The sequence below is a fragment of the Myiozetetes cayanensis genome, unplaced genomic scaffold (assembly GCF_022539395.1).
Source record: "Myiozetetes cayanensis isolate MyiCay16 unplaced genomic scaffold, myiCay2020 scf12, whole genome shotgun sequence".
Taxonomy (NCBI): Eukaryota; Metazoa; Chordata; class Aves; order Passeriformes; family Tyrannidae; genus Myiozetetes; species Myiozetetes cayanensis.
The window spans coordinates 18,547,817-18,566,553 of record NW_026086826.1 but is presented as its reverse complement, the minus strand read 5'-3'; the positions used below and the strand labels follow the sequence as shown (position 1 = coordinate 18,566,553).

General features: G+C 40.6%; 1 protein-coding gene across 1 annotated transcript in view; it reads right to left on the bottom strand.

The window, feature by feature from the left end:
* The window catches only part of PLPPR4 (phospholipid phosphatase related 4), a 30,439-nt gene extending 16,686 nt beyond the window's left edge, over positions 1-13,753 (bottom strand). The window contains exon 1 of the mRNA XM_050306834.1: positions 13,592-13,753. Within this exon, the coding sequence (XP_050162791.1) occupies positions 13,592-13,669 (78 nt within the window). The 5' untranslated portion in view covers positions 13,670-13,753. The remainder of the gene's footprint in view (positions 1-13,591) is intronic.
* Between the last annotated feature and the right edge of the window lie 4,984 nt (positions 13,754-18,737).

Genomic DNA, 18,737 nt, shown 5'->3' with positions numbered 1-18,737 from the left:
TGCTATTTACATCTCACTGCTTCCTGTCATATCCATTTTATTATCTTTAAATAATTAATTCTCTAGAGATATTATACTGTTCAGTTGATATCAATAAGCATGTCTTCTACCAAGCTAGTCAAAACACCCAGTCCAATCTTCAGCACACATAATTTATCCTTTTCATCTATGAATCACTAATAGACAAGCTTTGATTTTAAATTTTTTTTAAAAAGGAAGTACCAGGACTGAAATCTCCCATGTAGGGCCTCAGCATTCTGCTGTTCATCAATCACACTTTTCAGTCCTTGAGCAACTCTGTGTCATGTGTATGACAGTCATTACATCAAAGCCAGTTTGCATTAAGTTTCAAAGTAATAGTTAATGAAAACCAGTATCCAGTGCTTCCCTAGAATCTAAATACGTGATAAAACAGCGTTCTGCCTTTGCACATCCATTTTGCAATTCTATCAAAAAAGCAATTAACTTTGGCAAGACTCGGTCTGTTTGGAACCATGATGGCTATGGTCTTTTATCCTCTTGCTATTTAGTGATTTTACCCTTCGTAATTACTTCCAGTAATTTATTAAGAGTAGAGTTGGCCCTTCTGGGGACAAATTCACCCCTGCTTGCCACCAGCTCCAGAAAGCACAGATTCAACCAGTAAGTCTCTGTTGAAGGAAGTCATTCAAGAGAAATAGCAAAAAGACATTTTAAAGCCATTGGTTTGTAAGTGAACAGAGAGGGTAGCCCTGCCCTGAGGGTGGGTGTTGGGGCATTCAGAGGTGACCAGCACGATATGATTATTCTCTGTATCCTCTTAGTACATGCTCAGAAATACGTTTTGTTTGTTATTTTCCAGAGTCCTCCCTGAATAAGGCAACACTAGAAGAACCTCCTGCTCCTCCACGAAGATGCAATGACTCCTTCCCAGTGTTTCTACTGCAATGAAGGTACCTATGGTTATGAGAAATTAGGATTATTATGAGAATTAAGGATAGACCTAACATAATTTCAGGCGTACTTAGATCATATTGGTCTTGCAATGTTCAGTTCACATTTACAAAAATAACTGATTCATTAAAATCAATGTTATTCATCCCATTCTACAATACAATAAAAAAAGCAGAGGTAAAATGGGATCGATATGTGTTTCAGAAAAATGATTAATAAAATTTGCTATACATGGCAGAGGGACAACGCATTAAGTGGCACAGATTTTGAGGCATTTAAGCATTTTAAAATGTAGGCTTTTTTTCCATAAAATGTAACTGAGTGATTAAAGAAGGAGGGTTCTAGCTAAATTTAATTGAAACATCTTTTAATATGACTTAGTTTTTGTTTAAAAGAACAGCTTATCTTTGATGTGCTGAAGGACACATTTAAAGAGGGTAAGTCGTGTATTCAAAGTGTTCCAAGCAAAATCTGAAGAAGGTGGAGAATGGAAGAATTTTGTTTGTCTGGTTATCTATGTGCAAATTGACTGCATTGTCATGTCACGTAGTATAGAGGCTGTGGTTGCACAGAAAGAGGAAATGTGTACTGGCATCCTTAAGTGCTGTGAGCATTATAAAAATAACACCAGGATCTAGGAAGTTTGCTTCAGTAAATACTGTATATATATATATAACCCAAATATGTATATATCTATTTGCACTCATAACACTGTATTACACATACACACTTTGTATAGCATATAACATACACAATATGTAACACACGTTACGTGAATACATAACTATTATACAATCTGACATAAATATGTATGGAATAATTATTGAGTCCTGCTTCCTGCCCACCATATGAAGAAGTCCAGCTCTTTAGCTGGATACATTATATAATACTGCTCCTCATTTCCTGCTGGATGCAGCCCCTGACTGACCATAAAGCAAACATGCATGGTTACTCAACATGGGCTGGACTGATTCCAGTCACTATGTGCATAAGGGAAGAGAACTTCCCTAAACTCTCAGATCCTGGGTGCCCTTCTCTCAACACCTGCCAGCACTGAGACTATGGATCTGACTGGGGTAAGTGTCCTCCTGAAGGAAGGCTGCCACAGTTCACGCTGTCCCGGTGTGCAGGGAGCTCACACTGAGTCTCTGCTGCTCTTGCTTGGACACTGAAATTCTGCACAGCATCTGAACTCACACGCACTGCAACTTCCCTTTCGCACCGTATTTAACTCTTGAAGCATTTGCAACGTCTTTTATTATCAAATACTAAGTATTTGAAAGTCATAACTAATGACTTAGCCAGGGTCCATGCCCCATGGGGCAAAGCATCTTAGAACAGAACACAAACATTCCACTCAACTAAATGGACTAAACAGGCAGGGCGCCTATTGCCCTTCTTTTCAGAAATTACGCTCTTTTATCAAGATGTCCCCACAGGTTCATTTCCTTGAATGGAAACACAGAGCAGGCACACTCATGGAACACCCTGCCTTCAGAGTTTCACCTTCAGTGTGTATTTTTCCATTTCTTCTATATCAGGAAAGGGAGTCTTTCTTTGAGCAATAGGCTATGCATTACCCACAAGTCCAACTCCACTTTTATCATGGGATTCTTAGGAAGGCAATTGTTTTAAATGGCAATATTCAACTATCAAAAATAGGTGATATGTGAAGTGGTATTTTATTGTGAGACACTAAAATAAAAGATGTGGATAACTTTTCTCTAAACTACTGTATGTAAGCTATAATTTTATTATTAATTACAAAATCAAGGAATTGTAAGAATTGCATTTTACTGTCTTATGACTTCACTACAGGACTCCCATATTATTTCTGACTATAATTACCCACTCTGCTAAAGGAAAAGAAATAATTTTAAAGGACTATGAGTCTCCAACGTAACTGCTTACAATACTAATGAATAGGTTTGTAGTCAATTTGCTATACACAGTATGTTAGATCCCACAGGACATTTTTCTTCCAATCTTTTTAAAATCACAAATATTAAATGCATCTTCTTAAAGCCTAACATTTCTTAAGAAAAAAAAAATCTTTCTAAAGATCTTCTGAACAGCCAGTATATATATAACTGGCTATTTAATATATGAATATTTATGGAGTGTTCTGCTTAAGGCAGTAGTATTTCTGTAATTATAGACTTCAACTCCCAACACCTTGAAAATGTCAAATATAATTAGATGGTAGAATGTGTATTGTTTTAATTACAAAATGGAAGAGGAATTTTCCTGTTCCTAATTAGAATAAAAAACCCCCCAACATCAATTCACATATTTTAACTAATAAGTCTTTATACTCTTACTTCCTTGGTTGGCTAATGGAGAGAGATCCCTGTTTATCTTGTACTTTACATCTGTAAATGTAGAATTTGACTCAAATGGTCAAACTCTGTTTGGATTAGAGCCTTGAACCATAATCAGCATAGCTGCTGGAAAAGTTTGATTTATGGTCTATTTATTTTTTAAAAATATTTTTTTTCTTTTTCCTCCTGCTGTTTTCTTAAACTGTAAATTAAAAGCCTTCATTAAGCTATAGGACTTTGCTATTAATAATAATTATGTTATTAACATTTTAAAAGCTTTTGCTGTATTGATCTAGGAATTGTCTAAGCATGAGAAAAGATGTTCTCTGTACCCAAGAGTTCAACTAGGATGTAAATACCCAGAGATCTTGTAAGGAGAAAACCTCCTGTATGCTAACACAGTGAAGGAAAAACCAAAACAGTAATGTTGGATGACTGTTCTTTGTTCTCTTTGTTACCCCTTAAATCAGTTTTGCTGGCTGCAGTTCTGCATTTCTTTATCTGATTATTGGGTGAGTTGTTTATAACCTTGAGCTCTCCAGTACCAGTATATGCCCCATCTCTTATCCTACATCTGCAACTGCACCACACGGCACACTCTGTAATGCAGGAATACAGGTCTGGTATGACAGCAGAGGTCTTACAAATGGGTCAATGGAAGGTCAAGCCTTAGTATGAAAATCTTATTGGAGCGGATGGGACCTGGGAAGCCCTGGCTTCTATAAATTCTGTTTCTCCAAAACTGTACGCTGCTAGTTATACATCTAACTCTTGTATTTCTAAGCACTTAACTAAGCAAAGAGTCCCTATTTATCTTCAGGAGAGTAACATCTTAAAACTCATGGGCTTTGTGAGAGTTCAACTATGGAATGTCACATACTCAAATGTCTGAACCTGTTTTGTACATTGCAGTTCTGTGACCTTTGTTTTATTAAATGCACTAGACAGATATTATCTCTTATTGAGAACTAAAATACAGATAATGTGGTGATGTTGCATTGTGTTGGTTTGTTATGATCCAGTTATTAAAATTATAGGAGAGATGCCTCTGCCCAAATTAAGGTGCAAATGAGACCATATGGATCTTTATTTAACAGCAAAGTGAGATAGAGAGAGATAGAAAGAAACAGGAAAAGAGAGGGGGAGACAGAAAGAGAGTGACAGAGAGATAGATTAAGTGGAAAAAGCATCACTGCTCCATGGATTCCAACAGTGTCCCACTGGTCTTCTTCTTGTGGTCTTCTTGGTGGTCAGAGTCCCAGTTCTGTCAAAGTGATAGTTGCAGTCTGGCACACAGGGAAGCCCACAAAACAGAATTCATAGGGGTGTCATTAGCTTAGGCTTGGTAGAAATGCCTGTTACATCAGCACAGTTGAATCCATTATTGCCCACTGGCAGAGATGGACACCTTGAGGCTATCTGTGAACATCCTGGTACTTCCCCTGAGGAGAGTTATCACAGTCAGTTATCAGAGTCATTTGTGTAAGGACAAAGAAACACTATCCCGCCTCACAGGATGTGCCTCTTTCCTTCTCTTGTTCAACACCCAGCTTGTAGCCTGAGGGGTGAGTTTGCATGCCCTCAGCACCTGGGTGGTTACTTTGCACCTTGACTGTTTGACCCATCAGCATTCCAGTCTCTCACACGTGTGATATGTTCCTCTTCTGCAATAACTGGACAATAATAACACCATTATCTTATCTCAAAGTCCTGTCACAGTCCAAAGTGTAGACATATTTTGGGGAAGGGTAGGCTTTGGTGAGCAGTTGCTTCTTTGCACAGTTTGCTACTGTGGACAAAAGTCAGTTATTTTAACAATCTTTAAGCCATTAACCATTTCAATCTCTTCCATGGTGGCTACCAATAGACACTCTTTCAATATGGATTACAAAAGTAAAAAGAAGCTTGGCCTACATTTCAGTCAGAATAAATAGGGGGGAAAATTAAATGCCTCTCTTGTAAGGATAGCTGAATATTTAAGTTGCTGCTCAATGACTTGAGTGATTTTTCCTGAGAATGGATGCAAATACAGAGGCTGTGGAATTGATTAGTTTTACCTGCCTGTATAAAAGGTAGGCAGAAAGAGGGAAGTAGCTTTCAGAGAAGTCAAGACATGATTTGCCAGATGCAGAATAAAGAAGTATGACTAGCCCACCTGTCCAAAAAAAGAGTTAAGGGATACCTGATACACTATTTGGATGATTCATATTGTGTAAATAATTTTCAGACTAGGGTGGCTGGGAAATTCTCAGATCCTCAGGTTGTTCTGCAACCTGTTCACAGCAAGTAAGGGATTTCTGAGCATGGGAACTGTCTCCTGATGTTTCTCTTGTTTTCTGGGAGATAGGTAATGAATGCCATTGGTTTCCCATAATGAAAAGAATACCAGCCAAAAGTCTTTGGGAGAAGGATGGTGTATTCAATAACTATGTCGAGTTCACACGGCAAGGCTGTGGTATTGTGGAGGATTTTATTAAATTTATCATCGATGTCAGTCCTTGTGCCAAAGAATTCATGGTCTAAATGACAGGGCACAACAGATGGATGAGATAAGAAAGAGGGCTGTGATGGGTTGGAGGAAACAAGGTATTCCTTCTCTTACCCAACTACTAACAGTGACTGCAGCTTTCAACTGCCCTGCTGTTGTACTTCGCTGTGAGATTCACAACCGACAGGAGGAGAGAACAGAAAGAGGCTAAGTCTCTCTTATCCTGACAGGAATGAATACTGAGGTCATAACCATGACTGAAATCCTTCCATAATAGGTCAATATTAAGAAATGCTATCACCTAAATTCTGCCATTTTCTCTTGTTTTTGAGAACTCCTGACTCTCTGAAGAGAGTACTAAGCATAGGATGGCTATAGAACAGGGGACGTGCCTGACATAAAAGTCAGATTTTTAGATTTATTTTTATGTTCTAAACTTAATTCTTAAATGCCTCAGGCTTATAAGAGAAGGCATTCAGGCTTTTCAGAAGTGTATGACTTGCATCTGTATAAAGGTTTCTTGCTTTTCTCTCTGAACTCAAGTTTCTGCTCCTTCTTGTCCCTTTTTTGGATGCAGGTTTCATCTGTCCCAAAAGCTACAAGGAATTAAGTCTTTTCTCTAAAGGATTTTTACTTCAGCATTATCTAAGTTTTGTGGAACTCATGTGCAGAGACATGATATAGTGACTTTTGTTCTCCTAGACTTAACACTATTTGATTTAATTTCAAATCCCAGATGTCATTGAAATCTATTATCATTACCATTTTGGAAAATGAAGTTATCCATATTTCCAGCACTGATTTTAGAATTTAACTTAATTATTTTTGACTGCCAATTAGAGTCTAGCTTTGGAAAATACAACCGATATCAAACGTCTTGATCTTTTATCAGATCTTAATAGAAACCTCTCTGTATGTGTAAGACCAAAAATAGAGCTGATATATCAGTGATATAATTCTTATTTATCAGAAATCTCAGCATACTGAATGCATGGTAATCCTAAAAGTGCTTTTTCATTTTTTATAAATGTATGTGAAGCAATTACACAGGGAGAGACAAACAAAATAAAAGTTGTTAAACAAAATATTTTCAAGCAGGAATAATCTAAAATTTTTTGCAAATATTTCTATTTAACTACGTATATGTGTTTAAATAGAAAGTAAATCCTTAGGCAGAAATTTAGGATCCAAAAAATACCACTAATGTGTTTCTTTTCAGTGTGACTTCAAACATAATTGATGAATCATTCTCTTAATTATTATTATTATTGTTTAATTAAATCAATGAATAGTTATAGTCAATGAATAACTACACATAATAAGATTTAGGATATTGCACATACTGTTGATTACAAAATTCACTTTATGCTCCCACTGCAAGGTTATGGTAAATCAAGAACAAGAGCACTTCAAAAAAAGGTGTTTGTTTGCAGGTCAGTGTTACCAAATTTCAGCTAGAAGTTTCCTCAAAATCCCCATCTCTAAGGGGCAAACTGCCAGTCCCTACACAATGCTACACATTATTGTACTTTCTAAAACATGCTGTTCCCATATATACAAAAAAGAAATTAATCCTGTGGGTGCCAGCCTTTCTCCAGTGACTTACTCCCATGCTGTTTTGCCACTTCAGAACTCCCAACAAATTGAACTTTTAGTGATAGATCATCAGTCAAGAAACAATTTAACAGCTCAGCTCCTGTGCATGTTAAGGTTCCATGATACTCTGGATTTTATTAATTTTGGCTGCAGAGTAATAGATTTTTAATAAATACAGACAAAAATCACAGGAGGGGTTATCAATTTTTGGAAGAGGCAATAATTTCTTTAATTTCTAATATGTTCAGGCCTTCTTTTACTACTGGAAGTATTAGAGGATGTTGCTGGACTGGAAAGGGAGCAGGGCCTTCATTCACTAAGAACTACTCAAACTCTACACTTGCCAAGCACAAAGCCAAAAACAGAAGAGACATCTAACTTGTGTCATTTGCATTTGTTCTCCCAAGACAGCCTTGGCACAGGCGTGACACCTCCCTTTGCACTCCCTTTTCTGGTCATCTCCTGCTAAAAAGCTGGTAGTGTGCAGTTTGTACAGCTCTTTATAAGCACAGAAGTGACGTCGAGGATGCAACATTGATGACTTGGCCAACAAATTATATAGCTGCTTTGAGCGTAGCAGCCTCCTCAGGCCTCAGATAGCTCCTTAATATTTGGGGGATGCTGGTGTCTAATGCAGTGTTATAAAAAATCTGACATCTGTCCTCTCTGAGTCAGCCACATTGACGAGGTCAGCTCAATGAGCAGACAGCTAAGTGTATTTCTCCTTCTTCCTCTGCTCTCACACATGGTTGACTCTTTTCAGAGAAAAAGACATGTATTTGGAAAGTATTATCCTACTTTGACAGTATGGAGATAATTTCATATTCTGCAGGTTTTTTTGGGGTGCCCCCCCCCATCCCAGTTAACTTTCGTACAACAGAAAAGCAATCTAGAGAGAAATATGACTACATGTGCCTTCAAGGCACAGCAGCATAGCTTAATCCTTACATTAGATCCAAACATCATGCTCTTAGGAAGAAAGATTTAGTCCTACAGCCTACTGTCCCTCTTCTCTTATTCTAATCACTGCACTCCTCTGGCTTTTTTGTGCCTCTTGCAGTCACACCTATATGTGACTTAAAGGTGACTATCATTTCAACCTTGTGGGTCATGGAGACTGATCAGCTGGAAAACATTCCAGATGTAACTGAGAAGTGGCACTGAGCCATCAAATGATGTTTCAAACCCACCTCTGTCAGTGTAAGTCAGAAACAAAAGGAAATAAAGCATCTGTTGCTGAGACACAGTGGCCATTCTCTAAATGCACTTATTTCAGTGGAAGCTGATGACCTCCTGAGTTTTGCAGCCTGGAGTCCTACAGTGGAAACAGATCTTTGTGCCTTCTGCTGGTGAGAATTCCAACTCCTCTGGGGAACAAGAAAAATAAGTGGTTTTCCAGTACTGAAAGAAGTGTTTTGAAACAACCCTGGTATGATTGAGGCCTGGCTGAGCTCTGAAAAATGCAGGAAAAGAGGCTGCCTGTATCTGTATGCATGCATCCTACAAAGAGTCTAGAAGACAACGCAAGGAAAAAATATAACTGCTCGAGGGACATTGTCTGAAATATCTCTGATTTGAGTAGCTGGAAGTTAAGCAATCCAACAGAGGGAGGCTGTGCCACAGGAACACAGTTTAGCTGGAGAATAAATGCATCAAGTCACACAGATTGACAACACCTTGACCTTTTGCATTCCCACATCAGAGGCACTGGATGAAGCAGTAATGCCACTGAAGTCAAAGGCAAAATTTATAGCAACTTCTGTGAAAACAGGATTTAAACCAAGAGTATATCAGTGGGTTAGCATGAGCAAAGACAGTCTTTTTCCTTCACTAAGAAGAAATCTGTCTGTCTGTCCTGCCTCCTAAGTGTGACCATTCTGCCAGGAATGGAAACTGCCTAACTCTGGAAGTTTTCCAAGTTCATATTAAAATGCAAGACATTGATTTTTCTTCTCTAAGTGAATATAATTATGATACACTCTGAATATGCTGAAAACAAAGTCAGTTAACAAAAAGCAAAACTTATTCCAGGAATACTCATCTTCAAGTTCTCCCAGAGGCATGTAGACTTTTTACCATGAAAAGTAATTCCCACTAGGCCAGAGGGACTATGAATTTTCATGGGAAGTTTCGTCTTTCTCAGCTATGCAAATGAAATTCAGATAACCCATACAGTCTACACAACCCTAAAATACCATAAGCATAATTAGGAGTAAAACAAGCCTAACTGCCTGGCAGTGCTGATTACCACATCCTTCAGGTAAGTATGCACAAGGCAATCTGAAATTATTCAGCTCTAACGAGTGTGTGCTAATCAGAGGTTCTGCTAAGCAGAAGTATTACCAGTCCTTTAAAATAACCTCTAAAGCATTCTTATGAGACATAGGATAAATCATCAAGTTATTTTATTTTATGAATCATAAAACTTGCAAATATGTAACTGAAAATGTGTTAAGATTTACTTCATAATACTTATTTATTTGCCTCTGATGTTTTTAGAGAATGACCCATCCACATTTTTCAGAAGCTGTCTCTTCATTTTCTTTCCTTTACAGTTCTATGTCTGTCAAAGCTTTAGCCCGACTCTCCTTTTGCTTTTCCTCTATAAATGAAGAATAACTAATGAACTTAAGAGGGGCATATTGGTTTTATATCTCTTGTTGGCAAAACCTGCTAGTTTGAATTATCCATCAGTTCACAGTCCTGAGTTGGAAGGGATTCACAAGGATCATGAGCATGCAACTCTTGGCTCTGCACAGGACCATCCCCAAGAGTCACATCCTGTGCCTGAAAGCATTGCCCAAATGCTTCTTGAGCTCTGTAGGTTTGGTGCTGTGACCACCTCCCTGGGGAGCCTGGTCCAGAGCCCAACCACCCTCTGGGGAAAGAACTTTTTCCTAATATCCAACCTAAACCTCCCCTGACAGGGGCCATAAGGCCATTTCCTTGGGTCCTGTCACTGGTCACCACAGAGCAGAGATCAGTGCCTGCCCCTCCACCTCCCCTTGTGAGGAAGCTGTAGACTGCAATGAGTCTCCCTTCAGTCTCCTCTTCTCCAGGGCAGTTGGCCTGCATATATTCTATGTAATCATATTTTATCCAACTCTTGAAGTTGTTGCCACTGAAGACATTTGTTTACATGAGTTAGTCTCATTCATAACACATTCTAAAGGATCTTAATAGCTGAAAGCCCTGCAGATCTGCATCTGTTTGCTGCTACTTCTGAAGTTCTACATGCCTGCATTATATTGGTTGTTACATGTATTATTTCACTCTTTGAAATATATTTCATTTGTATAACATGAACACATCCCTTTTCTACCACTTGAAATTTGGAATTCCTCCTCAACCCAACATCCTTTTTTCCAAGTCTATCTTTTTGTATAGCATTCATGAGAAAAAAACAGCACTTTGTTAAAATGTATTTTCTAAACAATCTGCTTTTCCTTTGGCCTAGACCTCCTAGGTAGGTCTTGATGGAGAGTGAATGTCAGCAAACCCTAATTTTCTTGTTTGAAGGTGCAAACTTAATGGGCTATGCCTTTTTATTGTTGCAATTCAGAGTGAGTGGGAAGGGACTGTCTGCTGCGAACAGGACAGGGAAAATAAAAGTGAATGAGTCTCAAAAGAAAAAAAAAACATAAAAGAATTCACAGCATTCAGAGGTGAGAGGTTAAAAGCCTGTTTCTTATCACCCATTCATGAAAGTAAAAGCCTTAAAATTCAGAAAACCTTATTTAAGGGTAAGTTTTGGGTTTTAAGTAGTTGGCCATTGTTAGATTGCATCAGGAACTTACCTCCTGCTAATAAAGGAAATCCATATTCCATAGTAATGCCTGTCAACCACACTAGGTGAACTCCTCTATCCCTTACATTTGCAAACTTCTCATTGCACTTAAGTTATCTCTGATTAAATCCCTCTTTATGGGGTACAACTTAATCTTTGGTTCTCTTTGAGCCAGTCACAAGGGACAAATCTAAATCATCATGTCCTTTACTTGACGCTGCTGAAGTGCTGGCATTTGCTGTGCAACAAATCTTTAGAAAGGCATTGGCAATAGTCTGATTAGAGTTAGTGTGCATGTGTGAGCACAGAGTGGGTGCACCCAAGGAACACAACCAACATGTTTCTTAATATCATATGGATTGTTGTTACCCTTTCACTCAAATGATTTGAGTACTCAACTGAAAGGCAAGAGATGGTTTCAAATCCTCCTGCTGTGTAATGGGAGAGGGCTGATAACTCACCAAAAGTTTCCTAATCAATGTTAGGCTCAAGTGTATTGCAGTCAGTTGTTTTTTTCCTGATGTTCCTTTTACTTCTCAGTTCAAGAAGGGCCCCAAGTCTGCAGTTCAACAATTAGAACTTGCTCTTGGTAGGAAAGAGTTTTTGTAATCTCTAGACTTTGCTCCTGTGACTGTATAACATAGAAGTCCTAAAAGTTCATTAGGAGACCATTCCATTAGCTGAGGACTCTGACTCTCTCAGAGCAACTGGGTGTTGAAGAAATCTCCACCTATTTATAGGTGTAGCTGTAAATGACTTGCTCAGGGTCCTAAGAATCCACACCAGTGTAGAGAACTCGCCTGCCTCATGTGGGAATTATACACAGAAATCAGTGTAAGTTCTTCAATGCTCACAGAATCTTTTGTCTTATTCCTTGTAACAGCTGCAGGGAGCTTCTAGGGGAAATACAAGTATGCAATCAATATTATATAAGGCAACACTTAAGAAGAGCAGCAGGCACACATTTTGTGCTGTTGCTCTGGATTTTTTCCCACCTTTCTGCAGGCCAAAGCACAGCCCACCAAACAGCATAGGTTCTGCTGTGTCTTGCAGGATCTGTATATCATCCCCTGCATTAGAGTTATGCCCAAGCTGAGGTACAGTAGACTCCCTTCCTGTTTGGATTCCCAAAGCAGCAAAGACAGCACAGAGAATAAAGAAGCCCCTACCTATTTTAGGGGCTTCTCCAAGCCTAACCTCTGCCTCCTATGCAAAGCTAATGTAAGATATATATCACAGCAAGTTCTTCCATCAAATGGTTTTTCTTGAACAGGCCTAATTCCATTGACAGGATGAGCCTGATGCTTCCATATAACCACCCTCTGCAAAGCTTTCCAGTGGTGAAGCTTATTTAGGGTTAGCTGCTGACCATGCCCAGGTGCTTAGGGAGCAGAAACACTCCACTAGTACCTAAAACTCCTTCTCAGTCCAACCCCTTCTACCTCCCAGAGAACCTCCAAAGCCCTTCAAGTGCACCTGAGAGAAGAAAATGTTTGTTTTATATTTCACCCAATGTTTATATTTTTATATTTTAATATTTTATACATTAAGTATTGTATATATTTTTATGCTTTTGAGTGCCAGTCATAGTTAACTTACACCATATTTTACCATTAAGCTCTTCACGTTATTTCACAATCTCTCTCAGGTAGTTATTCGGTTTCTCAAAGTGGCTCAAGCTCTTCCCTGTGAGTGGGGTCACCTGAAACACTTTGCTCAACCCATAGAACATTTTTACCTTTCTCTTACTGCTGTGCCATTAGACAAATCCTTAGGCTTAACCTTTGTCTACGTACTTATATGTATGTCATACATTACTTATGATTTTAGAGAGGCACCTAAGTGACTGTACTTTCCAGGGATGCTAAATGCCTCCAAGTAACACACCAAGCAGCCAGTGTCTCTGCAACTCCACCTGCGACCAGCTGAGCAGCCATAGCAGGTTTTGCTCTTTAAGATGTGCCGAGAACCTCATTCTGCTTTCAAAACAGACATTTTTAGCCCTGATAGAGAAAGCATATAGTCCAGGGATCAGCAAAAACATACCAGTGATTATAATTATGAGCACATTTCTATTTTTCCAAGCATTCCCTTATGAACATGATTTTTATTCTATCACAGCAACGTGAGCGGTGTTTGCCTGGAAGCCAGCTCTCCTTGAAACATGTCTTCCTCCCGAGAGGTTCCCGTGCACATAGCTCACTTCAGCTGAGCAACCCTCTCATTTTCTGAGCAATTCTTAGAAATAATTCCCGCTTCAAAAGATCGCAAAGAAGAGGTTAATTTATTAGTGCTCCTCATAGGGGGCTTCGATGCTGATTTCGGTGAGGCAAAGCATCACGTAAGGGTCTTCCATCGGCCGGTGGGGACCGAGCGCCGCGGCGATCCCTGTCCGCACTCCCGTCGGAACGGCCCCGCGCTCCTGCCCGCGGACAGCCCAGCCCGCTCGGCGCGGCGCCCACTCACCTCCACGAAGTAGAAGCAGGGCAGGAGGGTGACGCTGTCCTTGGTCACTTTGCCCTTTGGCCGCTCCTTCGCGGACATGCTGGCGGGGTGCGGGCGGCGGCCCCGCGGCCAAGCGCTGCCCCGGCCGCTCCAGCCGCCCGCCCGCCGCGGGCTCCCCTCCGCCCGCCGCCGCCGCGCCGAGCGCTGCGCCCAGCGCGGGGCTGACGTCAGGAGCCTGCTCGGCGGGCGGGGGTCCCGCCAGCCTTAACTCCTTCGCGCCGGGGTGCGGGGGGAGCCCCCGCCGGGAGGCTTTGGCTGCGGCAGGCGATTTGCGCGTGTACGGGCGTGAGAGACCTGGGCAGGATCCCTGCGGGCGTGAGGATGCTCGGGATGCTCCGTGGGGAGCCTGCGGCATTTATCTTGTTTCTGGGAGATATTTTTTCTGAAACGGAGTAGTCGAATGGCTCTGGGAATCGCATTCCTATATGACCAGTGTTTTCTTGCAGGTGTACTGTTTTTGAGATCAAGTTGCTAACGACAGTTCACCCCAGCCTCAGCGCCAGTCAGGGGGTGTGGTGTGACTGGGACTGAGCCAAACTGAGCTCTTCAACCCCATGTGCAATACTGCGGCACGTGATTTCTCTGATCTGTGAAGTATCTGGTGCAATTCCCGCTACAGTCTTGAAGAGAGCAGAATTAACCTGAACAATTGTTTCCATGGTGAAATGTGTTGAGATCCTATTTATGGATCAAAGTTTGCAGCGTTTTCTCAGGCAAGCTCCTGTTGATGTCAGTGAGAGGTACCCTGGATAAGGCCTGCAGGAGTTCTCTGTGCAAGATAGCATTTTCATTCTTTGTAGCACATTAATAATGTCTACAAAAGTCTTGTGCCTGTAAGTTTCTTCTTGCATTGTGGTGTTTAGCTTTAATGTTCAAGGAGAGAAGTGTGACTCAAGCAGTCGTTTATTTCCTGTCCCTCCTCTTTTTGGGGAAATAACCTGCTGTTCTTGTTCTGCTGTTCTTGTTCAGATGGTTGCTAGTATTTTGGCTGCTATGGCAATGGAGATGAAAATTGTCATCAGCTGCTTTTCTTTTCTAGCTGTTCTCTTTTCATTTATCCAGAGCGGATATGCCAATCCATGCTCTGCACTGAGCAGACAAGCAAAGACATTTCATGAGAGGGTAAAATCAAAAATGTACTCCCTGCCTGCAGGCAGGTGTGGAAGGCAAATCTGTAGCCTGACTCCAAATCATTGAAGAAGACTTTTCAGAGCTGCAACACGTGTTGCCATACCAACACATATTCTTGTCATAACCCTGCTAGGAAAGATCTCCAGGGTTTCTGCTGGCTTAGGAATCAGGGCACTTGTTGGTAACTTTGTGAAAGGCAAGGTGGGGGATTCCAGGCAGTGGAGGTGGCTGGAATGGTTGCTGTGAGCAGAGGAGGTTTGTGCCTGTCTATCAGCACTAAATTCCAGGAAATTACTCTGGTGTGGGGATGTCCGGTAGTGGTTCCTACCCATCAGTGTTCCAGCCTTTAAGTTAAAAAAGTCCCTTTTTGTTAACTTTGCTGGTGAGTTATTCCAAGTAAAACAGCAAGACTTGAGGAGCTGTAGTAAGATTTTGCTGTTGCCAAATATGTAATTATTATTGGGGAGAGTGTTAATGAGTGATATCCACTTAGGGTTGTGTTTACCGTATGAGCCTTGATTATTATGAAATCATGAATCTGGCTTGAAAAATCATCAACACACACTCATCATTTCACACATGATTTCTTCATTCTGCGAGAGCAGGAGGATTAGGGTGCTTGGTAAAATGAACTGAGAAATTCACATTGTAACATAACTTTAGAAACTGGAAAAACTCCTATTAGTGAGTAAGTTTTGTCATTGTACTGCCTAAAGGCCAATTAAGAGTGCATCTGTGATAGTTAGGTAGTATCCACAAGGTAGTATCCAGCCTCTGTTCTACAAATTCTCGTTATAAAGAGGAATCTGGTGGGAAGGATGCAATGCAGGCTGTGTGACTGCACTGGGCCGTAAGAATTGTGCTAATTCTCTGGGATTTTTTCTCACTACTTTGTGAGTATACTGATAGAAGGAGTTAGAAGAGGAGTCATTTATGAGTCAGCTGAAGTGAAGCAGTCACTTTTTTGTCAGTGACAGACGTTGTCAAGCACTTTTGCCTTTTATCTAGTCAAACAGAGGAGGAAAAGGATAATCAATGCCTCAATCCCAGAGTGTGGCATGTTTGTCTCACACTAGTCTAATTAGGTGATGGGCAAGTATGGACATGGCTAGAGTACATTTCACTTAGGTTCTTTTCTGAGACTCAACTGTCCCCTCTCCATCTGAGAAGGGAAGTGATAGAGTGGCTTTGGTAGACACCTGGTGTCCACCTAGGGTTAACCCACCACAGTGAGTGGCTCATCCATACCATCTCCTAAAGAAAAATGTATTGACAGTAACTAAATCAGAAAACACCTGTCCATTTCAATCAAGATAGTCTTACAAGAAAGTGTGATGATGCATGATTTATGAATGCATCTGTGTGCAGGAGAGTCATATGTACAGGATCTGCACTAACGCTGACAGCTTTTTTACCCACCTTCAAGCAATCCCTGTAACATGGCAACATGTGAGCCTAAAGCATAACATTTTTTGTTTGTGCTTTGCTTCAGGAAAACCAATCAACTTCAGCAAAACCAGTTAAGTTCATGGAAACATTTAAAGAAGTTGGGGAACTAAAAAATGAAATTCATAGATGTAGAGGATAGGCCTTTTCTGAGTCATCTGGAATAAGTTTTTAAGAGCATTTATTATTCCATACAAAAAAAAAAAAAGAAAACTTGTCCATCAGTGGGTGTCCCTGGTGATTCCAAGCTGAATGTTAATAGCTCAGTTTGACCCAAGACCTTGGCCCCTTAAAGAAGTATTGCTGTTGAAGCTTCTTTAGGTGAAGAAAGCACCTTTCTTTGTACTTGCCAGGCAGACAGCAGCTGCCAGAGTTATTAGAAACATGATTTGAAATTATTTTCCAGCAACGTTTGCTGTGTTAAAATGTGACTGCAGGTCATCGTCTCTTTATCCAGGTGCTCTCTTCCCTCTGCAGCAAAGCCTGCCTTTATTCCCAGGCTTTGGTAAGTGCTGGACACAGGCAGTGACTGTGGTTTCACTGCTTCCATGGGAACAGAAAGCATACTGCATAAGCAGGGACCAGTGCTGTATCACTGAATAAACGCACTTGCAAAGCAGCATGAAATAAAACCACAAAGATTTAGAGAGAGCTGCTGAGTGCAGGGCTGTGCAGATGCCCTGGTCAGAGAGTGGCTCAGGGAGGGGGGGATTGTAGCAAGCAGAAGTTTGGCCAGAGGCCGCTGCAGCAGCTGCAGTTGCTGTTGGTTGCTTGGTAGCCCAAGAAAACCTGCTTTCCCCTGGTCACCACACAATTTCCCTGCAGGAAGGCCTCCTCTGGGAATGTGTGCATGGATCAGGGTTAACTCGTATTATATAGATGGATTTTTTGGTTTTGGTTTGCCCACTGATTGTGGAATAGATGATGTGAACTCAGCATATTAAAAGAGTAATCCTCTCTGGAGAAAGAGTGGCATATGGGAGCTGGGCTTTGCTGTGTGGAACTGACAGATGTTTTTTGTTCTGCTTTGCTTGCCATATCAGAATTCAGAAATGCAGCAGTGTGTGTTTGTATATATATTCTTCTTTCTTCCCTCCTAGTCTCTCAGGAAAATGTCTGGCTGGGGGAATTTCCTGTGTGTATTGAATTCACATGTTATTCAGTAAGTAAATCTGCCCTGAGAAGATGAGGGGACATTGCTTGTTTTACAGTCATCCATTTAAAAGATTGTTGTGGTCATAAGACAAATACATTTTTACAAGTATTTCATTAACAGGCTTTCTAAGCTTTGGTGCAACTGCTTTAGTAAATTTATTTGGAGAAAAGAAAATTGTGGCTCCCAGGACAAAGCCCATGTGAGACAACATGGCAACATCTTTTCTAGAATCCTAACAAGGCACCTTATGTATGAACCTTGTAGATGTTATGAAAGGGAAAAATTGTAGGATGTAGCAAAACTGGGTAGCTGAATGATATCAAGGGCATCCCATTAATTGTTAACATTTGCATTAGCTTCCTTCAAGTGCAAAATTTTTTTCGCCTGCTTTTTCATGTTGGGCAAAATTTTCCTCTTTGACCCATCTGTAGATCCCATGTGAGCAGCACATAGTACTGTTGGATAGATGGCATGTGACAGCACTGGGAGATCATAGTGGAATAAACTCAAACATACAAAAGAGATCCACAGTGCAGATGGGGGAGTAAAATTCTGCTTTGAAGTTGTAATTGCAAGAAGCAATTGTTTCTCCACTATGCCCAATAATCTCCTGTTGCTGTAAAGCTCTGTTTTCTAATGTCTTTCCTTTGGCTGCCAGATATAGGTCACGGCTTTAAAGTAGCAGATGACTCTGAATGATCCCTGGCTTTCCTGCTGCCTTTTACACTGTAGTGTTTGGTTTGGGTAATGAATTTTGCATGTTTTGCATGAGTCATACCAGGATCATTCTTCTGAATCTGTGGCTTTAAATACTGTTTATGAACACATCTACATAGTATTTTGCAGGCATACATGCCTGTGCTTTCTGACCTTAAGCAAGTTTTGGGTGTCCAGCTACGTGGCTGCAGGAGTGTAATGCTGGACTGTGGTTTCTATGAGCTGCTTCCCCTTAAGTCAGATTTATCAACAGATGGGATGGTTATGTGGCTTTTTAGTGGAGCTGCCTGGTGTGCAATGCAAGAAAAAGAGCCCATGTTCACTATGTGCCCAGTGAGCCACAATGTTCATTATGCCCAGTCTGCTTTTATTTCAATGCTGATGATGGTAGATTCTTGGCTACCTGCATACATCTCTACTTAAGATCTTAGTTACAGGCATGAAGGCATGAAAATGTCAGAATGTGAAAATCTCAGACTATTTCTGGAATATCAATGGCTCCTTAAAGCAACTTCATATGGATAATAATAAAGCACAAATCTGGGTTATTATGAGATGACCTGTCACAGATATTGTGCTTGAATCTAGGCAAGTTATCACCAGCTAATTAAATATCAGCCATTTGGTGCATGAGCTCAGACAGAGGTTGAATGAGAA